Here is an 18,481-nt window from a genome sequence, read left to right on the forward strand (position 1 = left end):
TTATTGACATAGAACCCCCCCCCCTCCCAAAAATTCCCCCTACATTTCCTCTCGAAAAACATCTCCCAGCATCAGTGCCCCCCCCCCCCCCCTCCTCGTAGGCCCATCGAAACCTGCCAACTAGGCTCCAATGTCCGCAGCCCTCCTCTCACCTCGCCCCCGTTCACTAGCCGACTTTAGTTAGCTAGCGCGATAGCTCCCCCCGCCATGCTATACCGTCCCCTCCCACCCAGTCCCAGAAAAAGAAAAGACAAAAACAACAATCCATTCCATACAATTCACTAAACTAAGATATAACCGTCGCAACACAAAATGCCAATCAACCCAACTAATAACTTGAACTCTAACAATGTGAAGAGAAGTAAATTACAATACACGTCAGTAAAAAGAAAGTTATAACATTTGTACATTCCAGCTCCCCAATGACCGTCCACAGTCACAGTCTCTCTTCCAGCTCCGCTCCTGACGTCTGTCCCAAGCCTTCTGCCCTCACGAACGCCTCAGCCGCCTCCAATGTCTCGAAATAAAAGCCTTTGGCACCATATGTTACCCTCAGCTTCGCCGGGTATACCATACTAAATCGCACCCCTTCTTGTACAGTGCCGCCTTCACTCGCCCGAATGCCGCTCGCCTCTTTGCCAGCTCCACCGTCAAGTCCTGGTCGATCTGAAATCCGGCACCATCCCACTGCACCTCGCGCTTCTGCTTCGCCCAGCTTAACACCTTCTCCTTCATGCAGTACTTATGGAAACAGGTGATTACTGCTCTTGCCGGCTCATTCACTTTGGACTTCAGCCTTAACGACCGATGAGCTCAGTCCAGTCCGTATCGAGAGAGGTTCTCCCCCCTCCCCCATCAGCTCCGCCAACTTCTTAGCAAAATACTCTGTTGGCCTTGGACCCTCTATCCCTTCGGGCAAGCCCACAATTCTTAGATTGTGCCACCTCGAGCGATTCTCCAAGTCCTTGAGCTTTGCTCGGAGCCCTGTTGGCCTCCACCGCCCTCCGCAACTTGTCCGCCATCGAGGTGAGCTGGTCGCTGTGCTGCAACGCAACCTCCTCCACTTCCTTCATCTTTTTGTCCAGCTCTCACCTCGGCTGATGCCTTTGCAGAATTTCCCTGGGACCGGGCTTAGTCTTCTTACCACATTCTAGGCGGGAGCCATCCGATGTGGGACATCTCACCTGTATCGCGCCCTGGCTTCAGGCCTGCCGCCTCGGCCTCCTCTTGGCTCCGCCCCCGATGCTACCTTCAAGTTTTCAGGAGAGAGAAAAAACAAACAAAAAAAAAAAAAAGAAGAAATTTCTCTCTTCCTCTCCGTGCTCTTTGAGCCCTTCGACTTTCAGGATGCTCCTTGGGGAAACGGGTCGCGATCTCCGCTCCTCCACGTGCAGCCGTTCCGCCGAACCCACTGGGACCATTCTCTCCCCTCCAGCCTTTTCAGCCCCCCAGCTCCGTGAAACGGAGCTTTGATGCTGCCACAGGGCCAGGGAGGCAGGGCCGACCTGGAGAGGTTTATTTATTTTCCCCTCCCCCAAAAACTTTGCGGAGAACCCCCGAAAAAGACCGCAATATCGCGGACCGGCGGGAGCTTCTTCTAAATGCGGCCGCTCCGCTCACAGATGCCACCGTGAAGTCCGGAAACGTAATTGTTGAAACCAAGCTGTACTACTCTAGTTTTTGGAGCTGTAGGGCACTGCACCTGTATACAGCTCAAGGTCCCCATGTCCTCTTGGAGAAGATTCGAGCAAAATGGAACAGTAAACAAAAAAAATACTAAAGTTCCTATTGACAAATTCCCTATTATGTGGGAAAATATCTCCTATCTGCTTAGCACTGTTGGGATGTGCAGAAGCATGAGGGTAAGAAATTGCAGTTCCTGTCCTTCTGTGCTAGTAATGCAAACTTCATTGCCATCAACTTGAATTTATGTATGAATAGAATGAATGATCACTTTCCCTAACCAGGAGTACAATTTTGTTGTGAAATACTCCTCGTATAAACACAGAATTGAATTAATCTATTCTTTATTACTGAAGTTGCATGATTACAATGACAATATGTATGTTCCACTGAAGCAATTAATGAATTTTATTTTCATAAGGTTGGTACATTAATAATCAATTACTGATTATAGATAACATTCTAAGCATTGTTGATTAGCATTTTTGCATACCTTGATGCAAAGTGGTTTTCTGTTGTTAGATTGATAAAAAGGCCATGCACAAAGTGGGAATGGTGCAGAGAGTCCGAAATGAAGTGGAGATTCATTGTCAGTTGAAACATCCCTCTATATTGGAGGTAAAAGTCTACTTTTTCATTAATTGGATTTGTTTAATCTAATCTGTCAAAGTACTTGAAGCTATTTCTTGTTTTTTCCAGCTCTACAATTATTTTGAAGACAACAATTATGTCTATTTAGTGTTGGAGATGTGTCACAATGGAGAAATGAGCAGATATTTAAAGAATAGGAAAGCTACTTTCTCTGAAGATGAAGGTAACTACCATCTGAAAATATTGAAGAAGGATACATTCATAAATGAAAGTTTTATTAAAAAAAACAGTGACCCCTTTTCTGATCCTCTGGCTCCTCCATATGTAAAATAAAACTAACATGCACAACACTTTGACTTTCTCTTCTCCCCCACAAACTGTCTTAAACACCCTCTTGTGTCACCTCTTCCCCAAGGGGGTCAAGCTTTTCGGAATATTCCTCGCTGAACTTGCATCTTTTTTTTTCTATCTCCTGCTGTGCTCTGAGCTCGTTGTCTGTGGAACCCCTCCGGCTCCCTCAACCTTATGCCACCAAATTGTTGACCACTCAACTTTCCTTCTTCGCCTCTTGTTAGCTCATATTGTAAAGTTACCTCTCCTCAGCTTCTGTCACTGTCCTCTTCAATTCTGCCATCATCCCACCCTCAATCCTTGAAAACTACTGCCCTTTTGCCAACCTTCTTTGCTCTCCAAATAGCTGAATGTGTTATCACTTCCCAAATCTATGCCCATCTTTCCTGTAACACCATTTGATTAATTCCAAGCAGGTTTCCATGCACACAGGACAGCAATTGTCATCCTCAAACTTTTTAAAGTTACATTCTACTTTACTGTGTAAATTATCCTTCTGGACTTATCTGTAGCCTTTAACATGGTTGACCTCACTGTCCTCCTCCAGCACCTCCTTGTCTGATTTTGTTCTTATCTATCAAACAGTAGCTAGGGAAACATCTGAAATTGCTTCTCTTTCCATTCTCAGTCTTCCCAGAGATCTAACCTCGGCTTCCTTCTATTGTGCATCTACACACCAGCTCTTGGTGACATCTTCCGAAACCCCATCAAGTTCCGCATGTACACTGACAGCATTAGATTTGTGTCAGCATCTGCTCTCTTGACTCCACAGTCTCTGATCTGTAATGTTGCTTGTTTGACATAAGAGTCGTGTATGAGTAGGAATTTCCTCTCAATAAATGTTTTTTTTTTAAAATAATTTTATTGAAGAAATTTTTCAAAATACAAACATTTTAACCCCCCCTACATTTACATTTAAATTATAACAAAACAAAGTCAAACCCCCCTACTTAACAAGAAAAAGAAAAAAAAAAGTCCCCCCCCCCCCCCCCCCCCCTACTCGCGCGTCTCCCCCCCCCCCCCCCCCCCCCCCCCCCCCCCGCCGGCGAACCGACAGTCAGACCAACTTATCATTTCTAGCAGCGTCCTCGGGCAGGCCTTGCCCGTGCCACCACCGCTACTGTACTTCCTTCGTCTTTGTCCCCCCTCCCCCCCTCCCTCCCGCCCTCCCCTCCCCTCCCGGGTTGCTGCTGTCACGGCCTCAGTTTCTATCTCTGATCCAAGAGGTCTAGGAAGGGTTGCCATCGCCTGAAAAACCCCTGCACCGACCCTCTCAGGGCGAATTTGATCCTTTCCAATTGGATGAAGTTTGCCATGTCGTTTAACCAGGTGTTAACACTCGGAGTCCTTTCGTCCCTCCACTGAATCAGGATCCTCCTCCGAGCCACCAAGGACGCAAAGGCCAATATTCCAGCCTCCCTTGCCTCCTGTACCCCCGGTTCCACCCCAACCCCAAAGATCGCAAGTCCCCATCCTGGCTTGACCCTGGACCCCACCACTCTCGACACCGTCCCTGCCACCCCCTTCCAGAACTCCTCCAGTGCCGGACATGCCCAAAACATATGTGCATGATTCGCAGGGCTTCCCGAACATCTAATACACCTGTCTTCACCCCCGAAAAACCGACTCATCCTTGTCCCCGTCATGTGGGCTCTATGCAGTACCTTAAATTGAATGAGACTTAGTCTCGCACATGACGACGACGAGTTGACCCTCTCCAGGGCGTCTGCCCATGTCCCGTCCTCTATCTGTTCCCCCAGCTCTAACTCCCACTTATCTTTCAGCTCCTCTACTGGTACCTCCTCCACCTCCTGCATAATCTTATAGATGTCCGAGATCTTCCCCTCCCCGACCCAGACCCCTGATAGCACCCTATCACTCACCCCCCTGTCGGGGAGCGCGGGGAACCCCGCTACCTGTCGTCTGGCAAATGCCTTCACTTGGAGGTACCTGAACGTGTTCCCCGGGGGGAGCCCAAATTTCTCCTCCAGCTCTCCCAGGCTCGCAAACCTCCCCTCTATAAACAAGTCCCTCAGTTGTCTAATACCCACCCTCTGCCAGCTCTGGAATCCCCCTCCTGTGTTTCCCGGCGCAAATCTGTGGTTCCCTCTTAGTGGTGCCCCTATCAGACCTCCCACTTCCCCCCCTGTGTCGCCTCCACTGCCCCCAGATCTTGAGGGTGGCCGCCACCACCGGGCTCGTGGTATACCTCGTGGGAGGGAGCGGCCATGGTGCCGTTACCAGTGCCCCTAAGCTTATGTTGCCGCAGGACGCCCTCTCCATGCGCTTCCAGGCTGCCCCCTCCCCTTCCATCATCCACTTTCGTACCATCGATGTATTTGCCGCCCAGTAATATCCTGAAAGGTTGGGTAACGCCAGCCCTCCACTATCCCTACTCCGCTCCAAAAAGACCCGTCTAACTCTCGGGGTGCCATGTGCCCACACATACCCCATGATACTACTCGTTACCTTCTTGAAAAAGGCCCTGGGGAGGAAGATGGGCAGACACTGGAACAAAAACAAGAACCTCGGGAGGGCCGTCATTTTAACTGACTGCACCCTCCCTGCCAGCGACAGCGGCACCATGTCCCACCTCTTAAACTCCTCCTCCATCTGTTCCACCAGTCTGGAAAAGTTCAACTTGTGGAGGATCCCCCAGTTCTTTGCCACCTGCACCCCCAAATACCTAAAACTTTTAACTGCTCTTTTGAAGGGGAGCCTCCCAATTCCCTCCCCTTGGTCTCCCGGGTGTATTACAAAGACCTCACTTTTCCCCAGATTTAATTTATATCCCGAAAAGTCCCCGAACTCCGCTAGTATCCCCATTACCTCCGGCATTCCCCCCTCCGGGTCTGCCACATACAACAACAAATCATCCGCATAGAGCGAGACCCGATGTTCCTCCCCTCCCCTTGTCAGTCCTCTCCACCCCCCTGAACCCCTCAGTGCCATCGCCAACGGCTCAATCGCTAATGCAAAGAGTAAGGGAGATAGGGGACATCCCTGCCTAGTACCTCGATGGAGCCCAAAATATTCTGACCTCCTCCCGTTTGTTACCACACTTGCCATCGGAGCTGAATAGAGCAGTTTTACCCACTTGATAAATCCCTCCCCAAACCCAAACCTTTCCAACGTCTCCCACAAGTATTCCCACTCCACCCTGTCAAATGCCTTCTCCGCGTCCAGCGCTACCACTATCTCCGCCTCCCCTTCCACTACTGGCATCATAATCACATTTAACAATCTCCGGACATTTGTGTTAAGTTGGCGTCCCCTGGGGCAGAATGGTGGCCTAGTGGTTAGCACAACCGCCTCACGGCGCTGAGGTCCCAGGTTCGATCCCGGCTCTGGGTCACTGTCCGTGTGGAGTTTGCACATTCTCCCCGTGTCTGCGTGGGTTTCGCCCCCACAAACCAAAAAATGTGCAGATTAGGTGGATTGGCCACGCTAAATTGCCCCTTAATTGGAAAAAATAATTGGGTAATCTAAATTTATAAAAAAAAAAGTTGGCGTCCCTTCACGAACCCCGTCTGGTCCTCATGGACTACCCCTGGCACACAGTCCTCTATCCTGGTTGCCAGGACCTTTGCTAACAGCTTGGCGTCAACATTCAGGAGGGAGATGGGCCTGTAGGACCCGCACTGGACCGGGTCCTTGTCCCGCTTCAAAATCAAGGAGATCAGGGCCTGCGACATTGTTGGGGGTAGAACCCCCCCCTCGCGCGCCTCATTAAAGGCTCGCACCAGCACTGGACCCACCAAGTCCACAAATTTCCTGTAAAACTCCACCGGGAACCCATCCGGCCCCGGCGCCTTCCCCGCCTGCATCTGGCCTATCCCTTTAATTAGCTCCTGCAGCTCTATCGGCGCCCCCAACCCTTCTACCAGCTCCCCCTGTACCTTTGGGAACCCCAGTTTGTCGAGAAAGTTCTTCATTCCCCCCCCTCCTCTTCGGCGGTTCAGACCTATACAATTCCCTATAAAAGTCCCTAAAGACCCTATTCACCTCTTGCCCCTTCTGCACTACGTCCCCACCCCTCTCTCTCACTCCCCCAATCTCTCTGGCTGCATCTCGCTTACGAAGCTGGTGTGCCAGCATCCTGCTCGCCTTTTCCCCGTACTCATACGCCGCACCCTGCGCCCTTCTCCACTGCATTTCCGCCTTCCTAGTGGTCAGTAGGTCGAACCTGGCCTGCAAGCTACGCCGCTCCCTTAATAGCCCCTCCTCTGGTGCCGCCGCATATTTCCTATCTACTTCTAGGAGCTCCCCCACCAGCCTCTCCCTTTCCTGCCTCTCCTTCCTCTCTCTGTGTGCCCTTATGGAGATCAGCTCTCCTCTAATCACTGCTTTCAAGGCCTCCCAGACCGTCCCCACCTGCACCTCACCTGTGTCATTCGTACCCAGATAGTTCTCAATGCCCGTTCTCACCCTTCTGCACACCTCTTCGTCCGCCAACAGCCCTACATCCAGGCGCCACAACGGGCGTTGGTCCCGCGCCTCCCCATGTCCACGTCCACCCAATGTGGTGCATGGTCCGATATCGCAATGGCCGAGTACTCCGTGTCCTGCACTCTCGGTATCAGCCCCCTGTTCAATACGAAAAAATCGATCCTAGAGTACACTCTGTGGACGTGGGAGAAAAAAGAATACTCCCTCGCCCTAGGCCTACCAAATCTCCATGGGTCTACCCCTCCCATCTGCTCCATGAACCCCCTTAACACCTCTGCCGCTGCCGGCCTCCTATTCGTCCTGGAACTCGATCTATCCAGCCCAGGGTCTAACACCGTATTAAAGTCCCCTCCCATGATCAGGCCCCCTGCCTCCAGTCCCGGGATGAGGCCCAGCAGGCGCCTCATAAAACCCGCGTTGTCCCAGTTCGGGGCATACACATTTACCAGTACCACATTCTCTCCCTGCAGCCTACCCCTCACCATCACGTACCTGCCCTCCTTGTCTGCCACCACCTCTGCCGCCACAAACGACACCCTCTTTCCCACCAAAATCGCCACCCCCCGGTTCTTGATATCCAAGCCTGAGTGGAACACCTGTCTCCCCCACCCCCTTCTCAGGCGGACCTGATCTGCTACCCTCAAATGAGTCTCCTGCAGCATTGCTACATCAGCCTTCAGTCCCTTCAGGTGTGAGAAGACCCTTGATCTTTTGACCGGCCCATTCAGCCCCCTTACGTTCCACGTGATCAATCGGGTCGCAGAGCGACCCGTCCCTACTCCCTGTCGATTAGCCATGTCTTGTCCCTTGCTCGCCCCGGGTCATCCCTTCTTTTCTGACCTGCTTCCCATAGCGATGGCCCCCCCCCCCCCACCCCCCCGGCTCTCCCCTTCTCGTCCCTGGTCTTTCCAGCAGCAACCCGGTGTCCCCCCCCAGCCCCCACCCCCCCCCCCCCGGCTAGGACCCCTCCTAGCCGCGATGTACCCCACATCGTACTCCCGAGAGTCAGCTGGTCTCCGCTGACCCGGCTGCTCCTGCCACATTCCGACTCCTCCCGGTTCACCCCATCTGCGCCCGTGAAAGATCCCCTTAAAACCCCCGAGAAAGACCCGCATAATCAACCCGCTCCCCCCCGTCCCGTCTCCCCAACTTAACGATATAAATACCCAATGGCAACTAAATACATAAATACTTAACTACATACTTAAATAACAAAATAATTAACTAGCTATCAACTAACAGTGTGCCCAACCATCACCCTCCATCAAACAGTATAAATAACCGCAGATAACCATAACCCGAAAAGAAAAAAAGAACAAAAAAACCCCCCCAAGCACCCAAAGAAAAAGGGTAAGAGGGGTAAATAACTAAGGGAAATTGGAAACGGGAAGAAACACCCCATAAGAAGCCAACGACCCACGATAGAGATTTCAACAGTACAAATATACAGAAACACCCAACAACTCGAAACCTTCAAAATATTCAGAAAAGTCAACCGTTCGAGAAAAAACACCCCAAACAATCCACGAAACTGTTACCCAGTTCCGACCTGGCCTGAAAAAGAAAAGGGCCACTTGCTCAATCAAGAGTCCCCCGGCGGCTACGACCGCCGGTGCTCCCAGGTTTTAGTTCGTGTCCAACTTTTCCTCTTGTACAAAGGTCCAGGCCTCCTCTGGGGACTCGAAATAATGATGTTGGTCCTTGTAGGTGACCCACAAGCGCGCCGGTTGCAGCATTCCAAATTTGATCTTTTTCGCGTGTAGCACCGCCTTTGTCCGGTTGTACCGGGCCCGCCGCTTTGCCACCTCCGCACTCCAGTCCTGGTACACCCTTACCGTCGAGTTCTGCCACTTGCTGCTTTTCTCCCTTTTTGCCCACCTCAGGACTTTCTCTCGATCACTTAGCCGCTGGAACCGCACCAGCACCGCCCTCGGGGGCTCGTTTGCCCTAGGCCTCCTGGCCATGACCCGGTATGCCTCTTCCAATTCCAGGGGCGCCGGACCGGCCCCTTCCCCCATCAGGGAGCTCAACATCTCCGCCACATATCCCGGGAGATCCGACCCCTCCAGGCCTTCTTCCAGGCCCAGGATCCTCAAATTTTTCCTCCTCATCCGAGTGTCCAGCTCCTCGAAGCGGCTCTGCCACTTCATGTGGAGTGCCTCGTGCACCTCCACCTTTGCCCCGATGACTGTGGCCTCCTCCTCCCTCGCGGTCATCTCCTGCTGCAGATCTTTAATCGACGCCTCTTGGATCGCCTGGGCTCCCACCAACCTGGTGGCCGTCGCGTTCATGGACTCTAAGAGCTCCACTTTCATCTCCGTGAAAAAACGGAGGAGAGCGGCCTGCTGCTCCTCCACCCATTTCTTCCACTCCTCCGATGCACCGCCGGCCGCCATTTTGATTTTCTTCCCCCGCTTTTTTTGGGGAGCTGCTGCCGTTTTTCTTGCCGCTCCACTCCGGGTACCGACCATAAAATCGGTCTAGTTCTCCTCAGGGGACCTTCCCCCACCGGGATTCGTTTTTTCAGCGCCGTTGGGGCCCTCCAATTGGCCCAAAAACACCTTTGTTGCAGGAGCTTCCAAATGTGCGGCTTAGCTAGTCATAGCCGCAACCGGAAGTCCTCTCAATAAATGTTAACCAGATCAGAGTCATTGAGTGCAATTCACCCAAATAAGTGTCAGTTTGGCGGGGTGTTTCCCGCTGGCTTTTTGGGTGAGATCCAGACCTGTATTGACCTACGTTTAGTCTTGTTTTTGGGTATTGGCCAGTCAATCTCTGAGTCGAATTTCTTTCTGCAGTGGGGAGCTAAACTCACTGGTCAGATTGGCTCCTCCGTGATCAGGGCACCATTTTGAAAGGGTGTCCTATCTCAAAGTGAGATTGCGGGTCCCACACAATCCCCACCCATGGACAATGCGACACCCCACAGATACGGGCAACACGCTCAACTCCCAGGGGGAAACCCCCCAATTCACTGAAGTTACCGTGAGCCACCACCCAACATCCTTGCGGTCATTGGAGCATCTCTTTCTCTTCTCCTTTCCCCTCCCCTCTCTCCATGAACATACCACACTATTGCGTCGCTGAGGCCCCCCCCACCCCCAACCTTCATGACATTCCTTGCATGGGTCCCACCAGGCCCTGGCATTGGCACCTGGGCATTTCCCCTGACACTCGGGCAATGCCAAGGTGCTGACCACCTAGGGGCTCCAATGGCCTCCGAGTGCCCATCATGTCTGGTCTCCGCTTGTGGAGACCAGTACTAATCTGTGGCCAGGTGAGGCCTCGCTGTTGCAGCCGGGGGAATTTCTCAAATTGGCCTTGTATATTTAGATGCTCCTTGTGGTGATATGCATCACTGTAAATACACAAGTTTTAATGTAAATACACGTAGACTAGCTAGACACTAGAGGGAGCACCAGAGACATGACACACAGACATTCAACCAATAGGTCAGTAAGATGGGACACGACCAATGGGCATTCACGATACACACAGGTGACACCACCACAGGAGGGCATTACACCAACCCATATAAAAGGACACAGCACACATGATCTTCCTCTTTCCAGTGGAGACACTCAGTGAATACACAGGGTTGATTTGAAACACATCACACCCACCACATGGATTGTAGCAGACTGGTTTGTCAGTCTGAGTAGCTATAGCAGGATTAACAGGAGAGTCTAATCCAAGTAGGAGAATTGTTAACAGTTTAATAAACGTGTTAAAGCTATCTACAAGTCTGAACCTTCCTTTGTCACATCAAGGAAGCAGCTCATGCCACGTCAAAAGCATAACAAAACACTCTTAATGGCTCATTTAAATATGGTCTCTCTCAGGTGACTCGCATGTGGCTTGGTGCCTGGCGTGAAGTCTGTTTTGGGCCTCTCCCATGATGCACCCGGTGCAACATGATTGGGGCCGGGTGCAACGCAGTGGGAAATCATGGCCATTGTTTTTGGTTCCTACTACAAACTCTGCTGACCACCATTTGAAGCTGAGCTAACTTGGATAGTTTTGACCCAGAAATGAGCTTCTCTTGAGGAAATAACAAGCATGGTGGACAAAGAGGAACCTGAAGATGTGGTATCTCCTTGGATTTCAAAATTGCATTTGGTAAATTTTCACATCAAAAGTTAGTACAAAAATAAGAGCTCATGGTATAGGAGGTATCTTATTTGCATGGAGTTAGGATTGGTTAACTAATAGGAAGTGTAGGGTAGAGATAAAGGGAAATTTTCAGATTGGCAAGCTGTAACCAGTGGAGTGCCATTGGGATTATGTTGGGGCTCCAACTATTTACGATCTGTATAAATGATTTTGATGAAAATCCGAATATACAGTAGCTAAATTTGCTGATGATACAAAGAGGACATGAGGAGTCCATGAAGGGATTTTGATAGGTCAAGTGAATGGGTAAAAAATTGGCAGCTGAAGTAATGTGAGAATATGTGAACTTGTTCGCTTTGGCAGGAAGAATAGGAAAACAGTATATTATTTAAATGGAAACAGACTGCAGAACTCTTTAAGATGCAGGGGGATCTGGGTGTCCTGGCATTTTAATCACAAAAGGTTAGTACACAGGTAAGCAAGTGAATAAGGAAGCAAATTGAATGTTGGTGTTTGTTGCAAGGTGAATTGAGCATAAAATTAGGGAGGTTTTTGCCACAGGTGTGTAGTGTGCAGGTGCTGGCAAGTCTGCATCTGGAATAATGTGCACAGCTCTGGTCTCCCTGCATTAGAAATGATATAGTTGTATTAGAAATAGTTCAGAGAAGGTATACTTTATAGATTCCTGGAATGAATATCTAATGATGAAAGGTTGAGCAGGTTCAGCCTCTACCCATTGTAGTTGAGAAGAGAGAGTGAGAGTTGATCTTATTGAAATATGTGATCCTGGAGGGGACTTGACAGAGTGAATGCTGAGAAGATGTTTCCCCTTGTGGGGCAGTCTCGAACTGGACACAGTTTGAAAATTAGGAGTGTCTCGTTTAAGACAGAGATGAGAAGTTTTTGAGGGTCGTTAGTCTGGAATTTCTTTCTCCAGAAAGCAGAGAAGGCTGTGTCATTAAATTTAATTCGGGTTGAGTTTGATTGACTCGGGCGTCAAAGTTTATGGGGCCAGATAGGAAAGTGGAGTTAAGGCCATAGTCATACAAACATATGAACTAGAGCAAGAGTAGGCCACTTGGTCCTTTGGGCCCTGTTTCTTCATTCAATAAGAACGTGGCTGATTTTTAAAAAGTAAATTTAGAGTGCCCAATTCATTTTTTTCCAATTAAAGGGCAATTTAGCATGGCCAATCCACCTACACTGCACATCTTTGGGTTGTGGGGATGAGACCCACGCAAACATGGGGAGAATGTGCAAACGCCACACGGACAGTGACCTAGGGCCAGGATCGAACCCGGGTCCTCGGAGCCGTGAGGCAGCAGTACTAACCATTGTGCCGCCTAAGAACATGGCTTCACCCCCTTGTTTATCAAGAATCTATCTACCTTTGCCTTGAAAACATTCAAAGATTCTGCTTGCACTGCCTTTTTAGGAAGAGTGTTCCAAAGATATTCTACCCTCGGTGAAAAAAATAATTCTCATCTGTCTTAAATCGGAGACCACTTATTTTTAAACGGGGAAACCCCCTAGTTCTAAATTCTCCCACAAGAAGAAACATCTCCACATCCTCCTTGTCAAGACTCCGGGGGATCATGAATGTTTCAATCATAAGAACACAAGAACTAGGAGCAGGAGTAGGCCATCTGGCCCCTCAAGCCTGCTCCACCATTCAATGAGATCATGGCTGATCTTTTGTGGACTCAGCTCCACTTTCTGGCCCGAACACCATAACCCTTAATCCCTTTATTCTTCAAAAAACTATCCATCTTTACCTTAAGAACATTTAATGAAGGAGCCTCAACTGCTTCACTGGGCAAGGAATTCCATAGATTCACAACCCTTTGGGTGAAGAAGTTCCTCCTAAACTCAGTCCTAAATCTACTTCCCCTTATTTTGAGGCTATGCCCCCTAGTTCTGCTTTCACCCGCCAGTGGAAACAACCTATCCTATCTATTCCCTTCATAATTTTATATGAGATTTCTATAAGATCCCCCCTCATCCTTCTAAATTCCAAAGAGTACAGTCCCAGTCTACTCAACCTCTCCTCGTAATCCAACCCCTTCAGCTCTGGGAATAACCTAGTGAATCTCCTCTGCACACCCTCCAGTGCCAGTATGTCCTTTCTCAAGTAAGGAGACCAAAACTGAACACAATACTCCAGGTGTGGCCTCACTAACGCCGTATACAATTGCAGCATAACCTCCCTAGTCTTAAACTCCATTCCTCTAGCAATGAAGGACAAAATTCCATTTGCCGCCTTAATCACCTGTTGCACCTGTAAACCAACTTTCTGTGACTCATGCACTAGCACACCCAGGTGTCTCTGCACAGTAGCATGCTTTAATATTTTATCATTTAAATAATAATCCCGTTTGCTGTTATTCCTACCAAAATGGATAATCTCACATTTGTCAACATTGTATTCCATCTGCCAGACCCTAGCCCATTCACTTAACCTATCCAAATCCCTCTGCAGACTTCCAGTATCCTCTGCACTTTTCGCTTTACCACTCATCTTAGTATCATCTGCAAACTTGGACACATTGCCCTTGGTCCCCAACTTCAAATCATCTATGTAAATTGTGAACAATTGTGGGCCGAACACGGATCCCTGAGGGACACCACTAGCTACTGATTGCCAACCAGAGAAACACCCATTAATCCCCACTCTTTGCTTTCTATTGATTAACCAATCCTCTATCCATGCTACTACTTTACCCGTAATGCCATGCATCTTTATCTTATGCAGCAACCTTTTGTGTGGCACCTTGTCAAAGGCTTTCTGGAAATCCAGATATACCACATCCATTGGCTCCCCGATATCTACTGCACTGGTAATGTCCTCCAAACATTCCACTAAATTAGTTAGGCACGACCTGCCCTTTATGAACCCATGCTGCGTCTGCCCAATGGGACAATTTCTATCCAGATGCCTCGCTATTTCTTCCTTGATGATAGATTCCAGCATCTTCCCTACTACCGAAGTTAAGCTCACTGGCCTATAATTACCTACTCTCTGCCTACCTCCTTTTTTAAACAGTGGTGTCATGTTTGCTAATTTCCAATCCACCGGGTCCACCCCAGAGTCTAGTGAATTTTGGTAAATCATCACTAGTGCATCTGAAATTTCCCTAGCCATCTCTTTTGGCACTCTGGGATGCATTCCATCAGAGCCAGGAGACTTGTCTATCTTTAGCCCCATTAGCTTGCCCATCACTACCTCCTTAGTGATAACAATCCTCTCGAGGTCCTCACCTGTCATAGCCTCATTTCTATCAGTCACTGGCATGTTATTTGTGTCTTCCACTGTGAAGACTGGCCCAAAAAACCTGTTCAGTTCCTCAGCCATTTCCTCATCTCCCATTATTAAAACTCCCTTCTCATCCTCTAAAGGACCAATATTTACCGTAGCCACTCTTTTTTGTTTTATATATTTGTAGAAACTTTTACTCTCTGTTCTTGTATTCTGAGCAAGTTTACTCTCATACTCTATCTTACTCTTTATAGCTTTTTTAGTAGCTTTCTGTTGCCCCCTAAAGATTTCCCAGTCCTCTAGTCTCCCACCAATCTTTACCACTTTGTATGCTTTTTCCTTCAATTTGATACTCTCCCTTATTTCCTTAGATATCCACTGTCGATTTCCCCTCTTTCTACCGTCAATCAAGTCACCTCTTACTCTTCTAAACTTCCGATACAAGCTTAACCTGTCAAATCTTTCCACATAAGATAGCCTGCACATTCCTGCTCTTGCTGCAGTAATCCTTCTCTCACTGCTAATGCATTTACATCCTTCCTTAAATAAGATCAATACTGTACACAGTATTCCAGATATGGCTTCATTTAGCACAGGGCTAAATCGCTGGCTTTGAAAGCAGGCCAGCAGCACGGTTCGATTCCTGTAATAGCCTCCCCGAACAGGCGCCGGAATGTGGCGACAAGGGGCTTTTCACAGTAACGTCATTTGAAGCCTACTCGTGACGAGCGATTTTCATTTCATTTTCACCAGTGTCCTGTACAAGTGAAACATTATCTCCCTACTTTTGTATTCAATTCCTCTTTCAATAAACAGGAACATTTTATTAGCATTCCTCATTACTTGCTGTACCTGTATTCTAGTATCTTGAAATTTATGCATGGGGCACCCAGATCCCTCCTCATCTCTTAAGGTCTAATCTCACCATTTAAATAATATGCTTTTTTTATTCTTACTGCCAAAATGGACAATTTCCCATTTTCCCACATTGCACTCCATTTGCCAGATCTTTACCCACTCCACTTGTAGCCTCCTTATGTCCTCTTCACAACTTGATTACCTACCTATCTTTGTATCATCACCAAATACCTTTGATCCCTTCATCCAAGTAATTTATGGAAAGTGTAATCATTTATATTCAGCCATGATCTTGCAAAATGGCAGAGCAGACTCGAGAGGCTGAATGGTTTACTCTTGTTCCTAATTCTTGTGTTCTGCTCCATTGTTGAGATTGGCTAGTTGTATTTTTATACAATGTCCTTGCTCCTGCCTCAGCCCACTTGCTGAACTGCTCATCCATGCCTTTGTTCCTTCACTTAGCTAGATTCTGATGTTCCAGCAAAAATAAATTCTGATCCAAACCCCTCCCTATCTGTTAGATTCCACCATGTCTCATTTACCCATTACCCCTGTGTTTAATGACCTACATCGACTCTTGATTAAACAATGCCTCAATTTTAACATTTTTGCCCTTGTTTTAAAATCTCACCAATCCTTGGTCCCTTCCTATTCTGCAATCTTCTCCAAACATACAACCCTCTGATATCTGTGCTCTAATTCTGCCTTGTGGAGCATTCCTGATTTTAATCATTCTTCCATTGGTTCCCATGCCATCAGCTGCCTAGGCCCTAAACTCTGGAATTTCTTCTTTAAAGCTCTTTGCCTACCTACCTTGCGTTTTCTCCTTTAAGACATTCCTTAAACTTAGCTAGTTGAGCACGCTTTTGGTCATCAACCCTGATGTGGTATGGTGTCCTTTTTTGTTTTATTATGCCTCTCTGAAGCATGCATCTTTTAATGTTTATTACCTTAAAAGTATATACAACTACAAATTGTTGTGGACTTGCAACATAGCGCTGGTGCCAAATTCCATTAAGCAAATTAATATTCCTTCCAAAGTCCGGAACTTCTGTAGTGCCCAGAACATTACACACTACATGAGAAACTTTGTGAAAGCCAATTATTGCTTCCTCAGATTTGTACCCTTATCTGTTGCGCTCTATGCTGCTATGCGTCCAATTTTTATGCATTAAACACTTTTTCCTCTCTTTTTGATCCAATTTCCCAGCTCTCTGAATCCACTAACCAACCAGTGGATCCAATAGATTGATTGCCGCCAAAGCGAACTGGATTGGTGTATTTGGGATGTGGAAAGATTAAATCTAATTCATTAGAAATGAGAAATAAGGAAATAATCTGTTCAGAATTATTACAAACTCAACAGTGGAAATGAAATTGAAGAAGAGCTGTGTAGACAAATTTGAGACATATGCTGAAATAACAAGGCTATAATAATAGGTGACTTTTATTATCCAAAGATAAACTGAGGAAAGAAAATAACTCTAGTAACAAAGAAGAGAACTGTTTCAATGTAAACTATTTGAAATACTTAAGCATTTACTTTTTTTTTTGCACAGCCCGACACTTCATGCACCATATTGTTACTGGAATGTTATACCTCCACTCGCATGGTATACTACATCGGGACCTCACCCTTTCTAATCTTCTCCTTACAAGCGATATGAACATAAAGATTGCTGATTTTGGATTAGCAGCACAGTTGAAAATGCCGAACGAAAAGCACTTCACCATGTGTGGTACCCCCAATTACATTGCACCAGAGATCGCAACCCATAGTGCTCATGGTCTTGAATCTGATGTGTGGTCTCTTGGATGCATGTTTTATACCTTCCTGGTGGGAAAGCCACCATTTGATACTGACACCGTAAAAAATACACTGAACAAGGTGATGCTGGCAGATTATGAAATGCCGACATTTGTTTCAAATGAGGCTCGAGATCTAATCTACCAGTTGCTTCGTAAAAATCCAGTAGACCGTATCAGTCTGTCTGGTGTATTAGACCATTCATACATGATGAAGTGCCCTTCATCCAGAAGTAAGAACTCCGAAACTGTAGAGGACTCTATGGATAGTGGGCATGCCACAATTTCAACAGGATTTACCATTGGAACAGGATCCTCTAGTGCTAGTACAATGGGACGCTTGCATCAAAAGACTAAGCAAGTAATAGGACAGTTTCTCCCAAACAAAATGGCAGTCATTACCTCGCACAATAGACTTATCAATGATACTTCATCTATAGAAAGCAGTGCAGTCTTTAGTGAGAGAAGTGTACAGAATTCTGAAATTATCAGAGGTGGCAGGGGAAGAACTGTACAACATTCAGAGGAAGAACGACCTCATTCTAGGTGGCTTCGAAGGGCACACTCCACTGATCGATCTGGTACCTTTCAAAGCCAGAATCTAGAAAGGCACAATACTATTTTGGAGCGATGTCACTCTGCTGATGCACTGACAAAGTCTGCCAGACCTGGAATATACAATCCTGCAAATTTGTATGGAGATGGTTACACAGATAGTCAGCAATTCAGTCGAGATGGCGCAGGTATTGTTGGCTCATCTGAGAAACCCACCATATCTCCACCTGTCAAGCAGACAGCAAAGTAAGTACAAGTTTTTTTGGGCCAATTTGAACATCTTCATCCATTGTACTCTAATGCTGTGGGGAAGATAGAGAAAGCTTGCATAAAATTGATACGAATAAATGACTTGTATAAATATATAAAATAGAACATGTGTTTTAACTGGAAAACTACTACACTGTCTGTTGTACATGAATTTGGTATAACGTGAGCAAGTCCTGGACCCCAAAATTTTCATTCTGCAAATGCAACTACAGGCCACCTCACACTACAGACACAGCCACCCAATTTAAGAAAAGAAAACTTAAAAATATATCTCTAATTTATTTTATTGGTTTTCTACAACATATTTATTCATTTATTTTGAGCATGAGGACTAGAAACTGTTGGAATACGTACACAATATTGACCCTGGCATTGGCAGATCAAAGCCTAAGCACGAGCAAAAGACACAGCTAAGAAATAACGTGGCCTCAAGAAATGGTTCTAGTACATAATGCTATTGCGGAGTCCCGGAGTATCTAAATAAAGGTTGGGAGCTCTAGGCAAAACCTTGCATAGAATGAACTGCATATTTAAATTTTGTGACTTCAG

General features: G+C 47.4%; 1 protein-coding gene across 2 annotated transcripts in view; it reads left to right on the plus strand.

Annotated features, from left to right (window-relative positions):
- The first annotated feature begins 2,210 nt into the window (after window positions 1-2,210).
- The window catches only part of plk4 (polo-like kinase 4 (Drosophila)), a 42,083-nt gene continuing 25,812 nt past the window's right edge, over window positions 2,211-18,481 (plus strand). For both annotated transcript variants that reach the window (XM_038792413.1, XM_038792414.1), the window contains exons 1-3: window positions 2,211-2,301; window positions 2,383-2,497; window positions 16,861-17,908. In XM_038792413.1, coding sequence (XP_038648341.1) covers window positions 2,221-2,301; window positions 2,383-2,497; window positions 16,861-17,908 — 1,244 coding nt within the window. In that variant the 5' untranslated portion in view covers window positions 2,211-2,220. The remainder of the gene's footprint in view (window positions 2,302-2,382; window positions 2,498-16,860; window positions 17,909-18,481) is intronic.

This window comes from Scyliorhinus canicula, chromosome 3 (assembly GCF_902713615.1).
Source record: "Scyliorhinus canicula chromosome 3, sScyCan1.1, whole genome shotgun sequence".
NCBI lineage: Eukaryota > Metazoa > Chordata > Chondrichthyes > Carcharhiniformes > Scyliorhinidae > Scyliorhinus > Scyliorhinus canicula.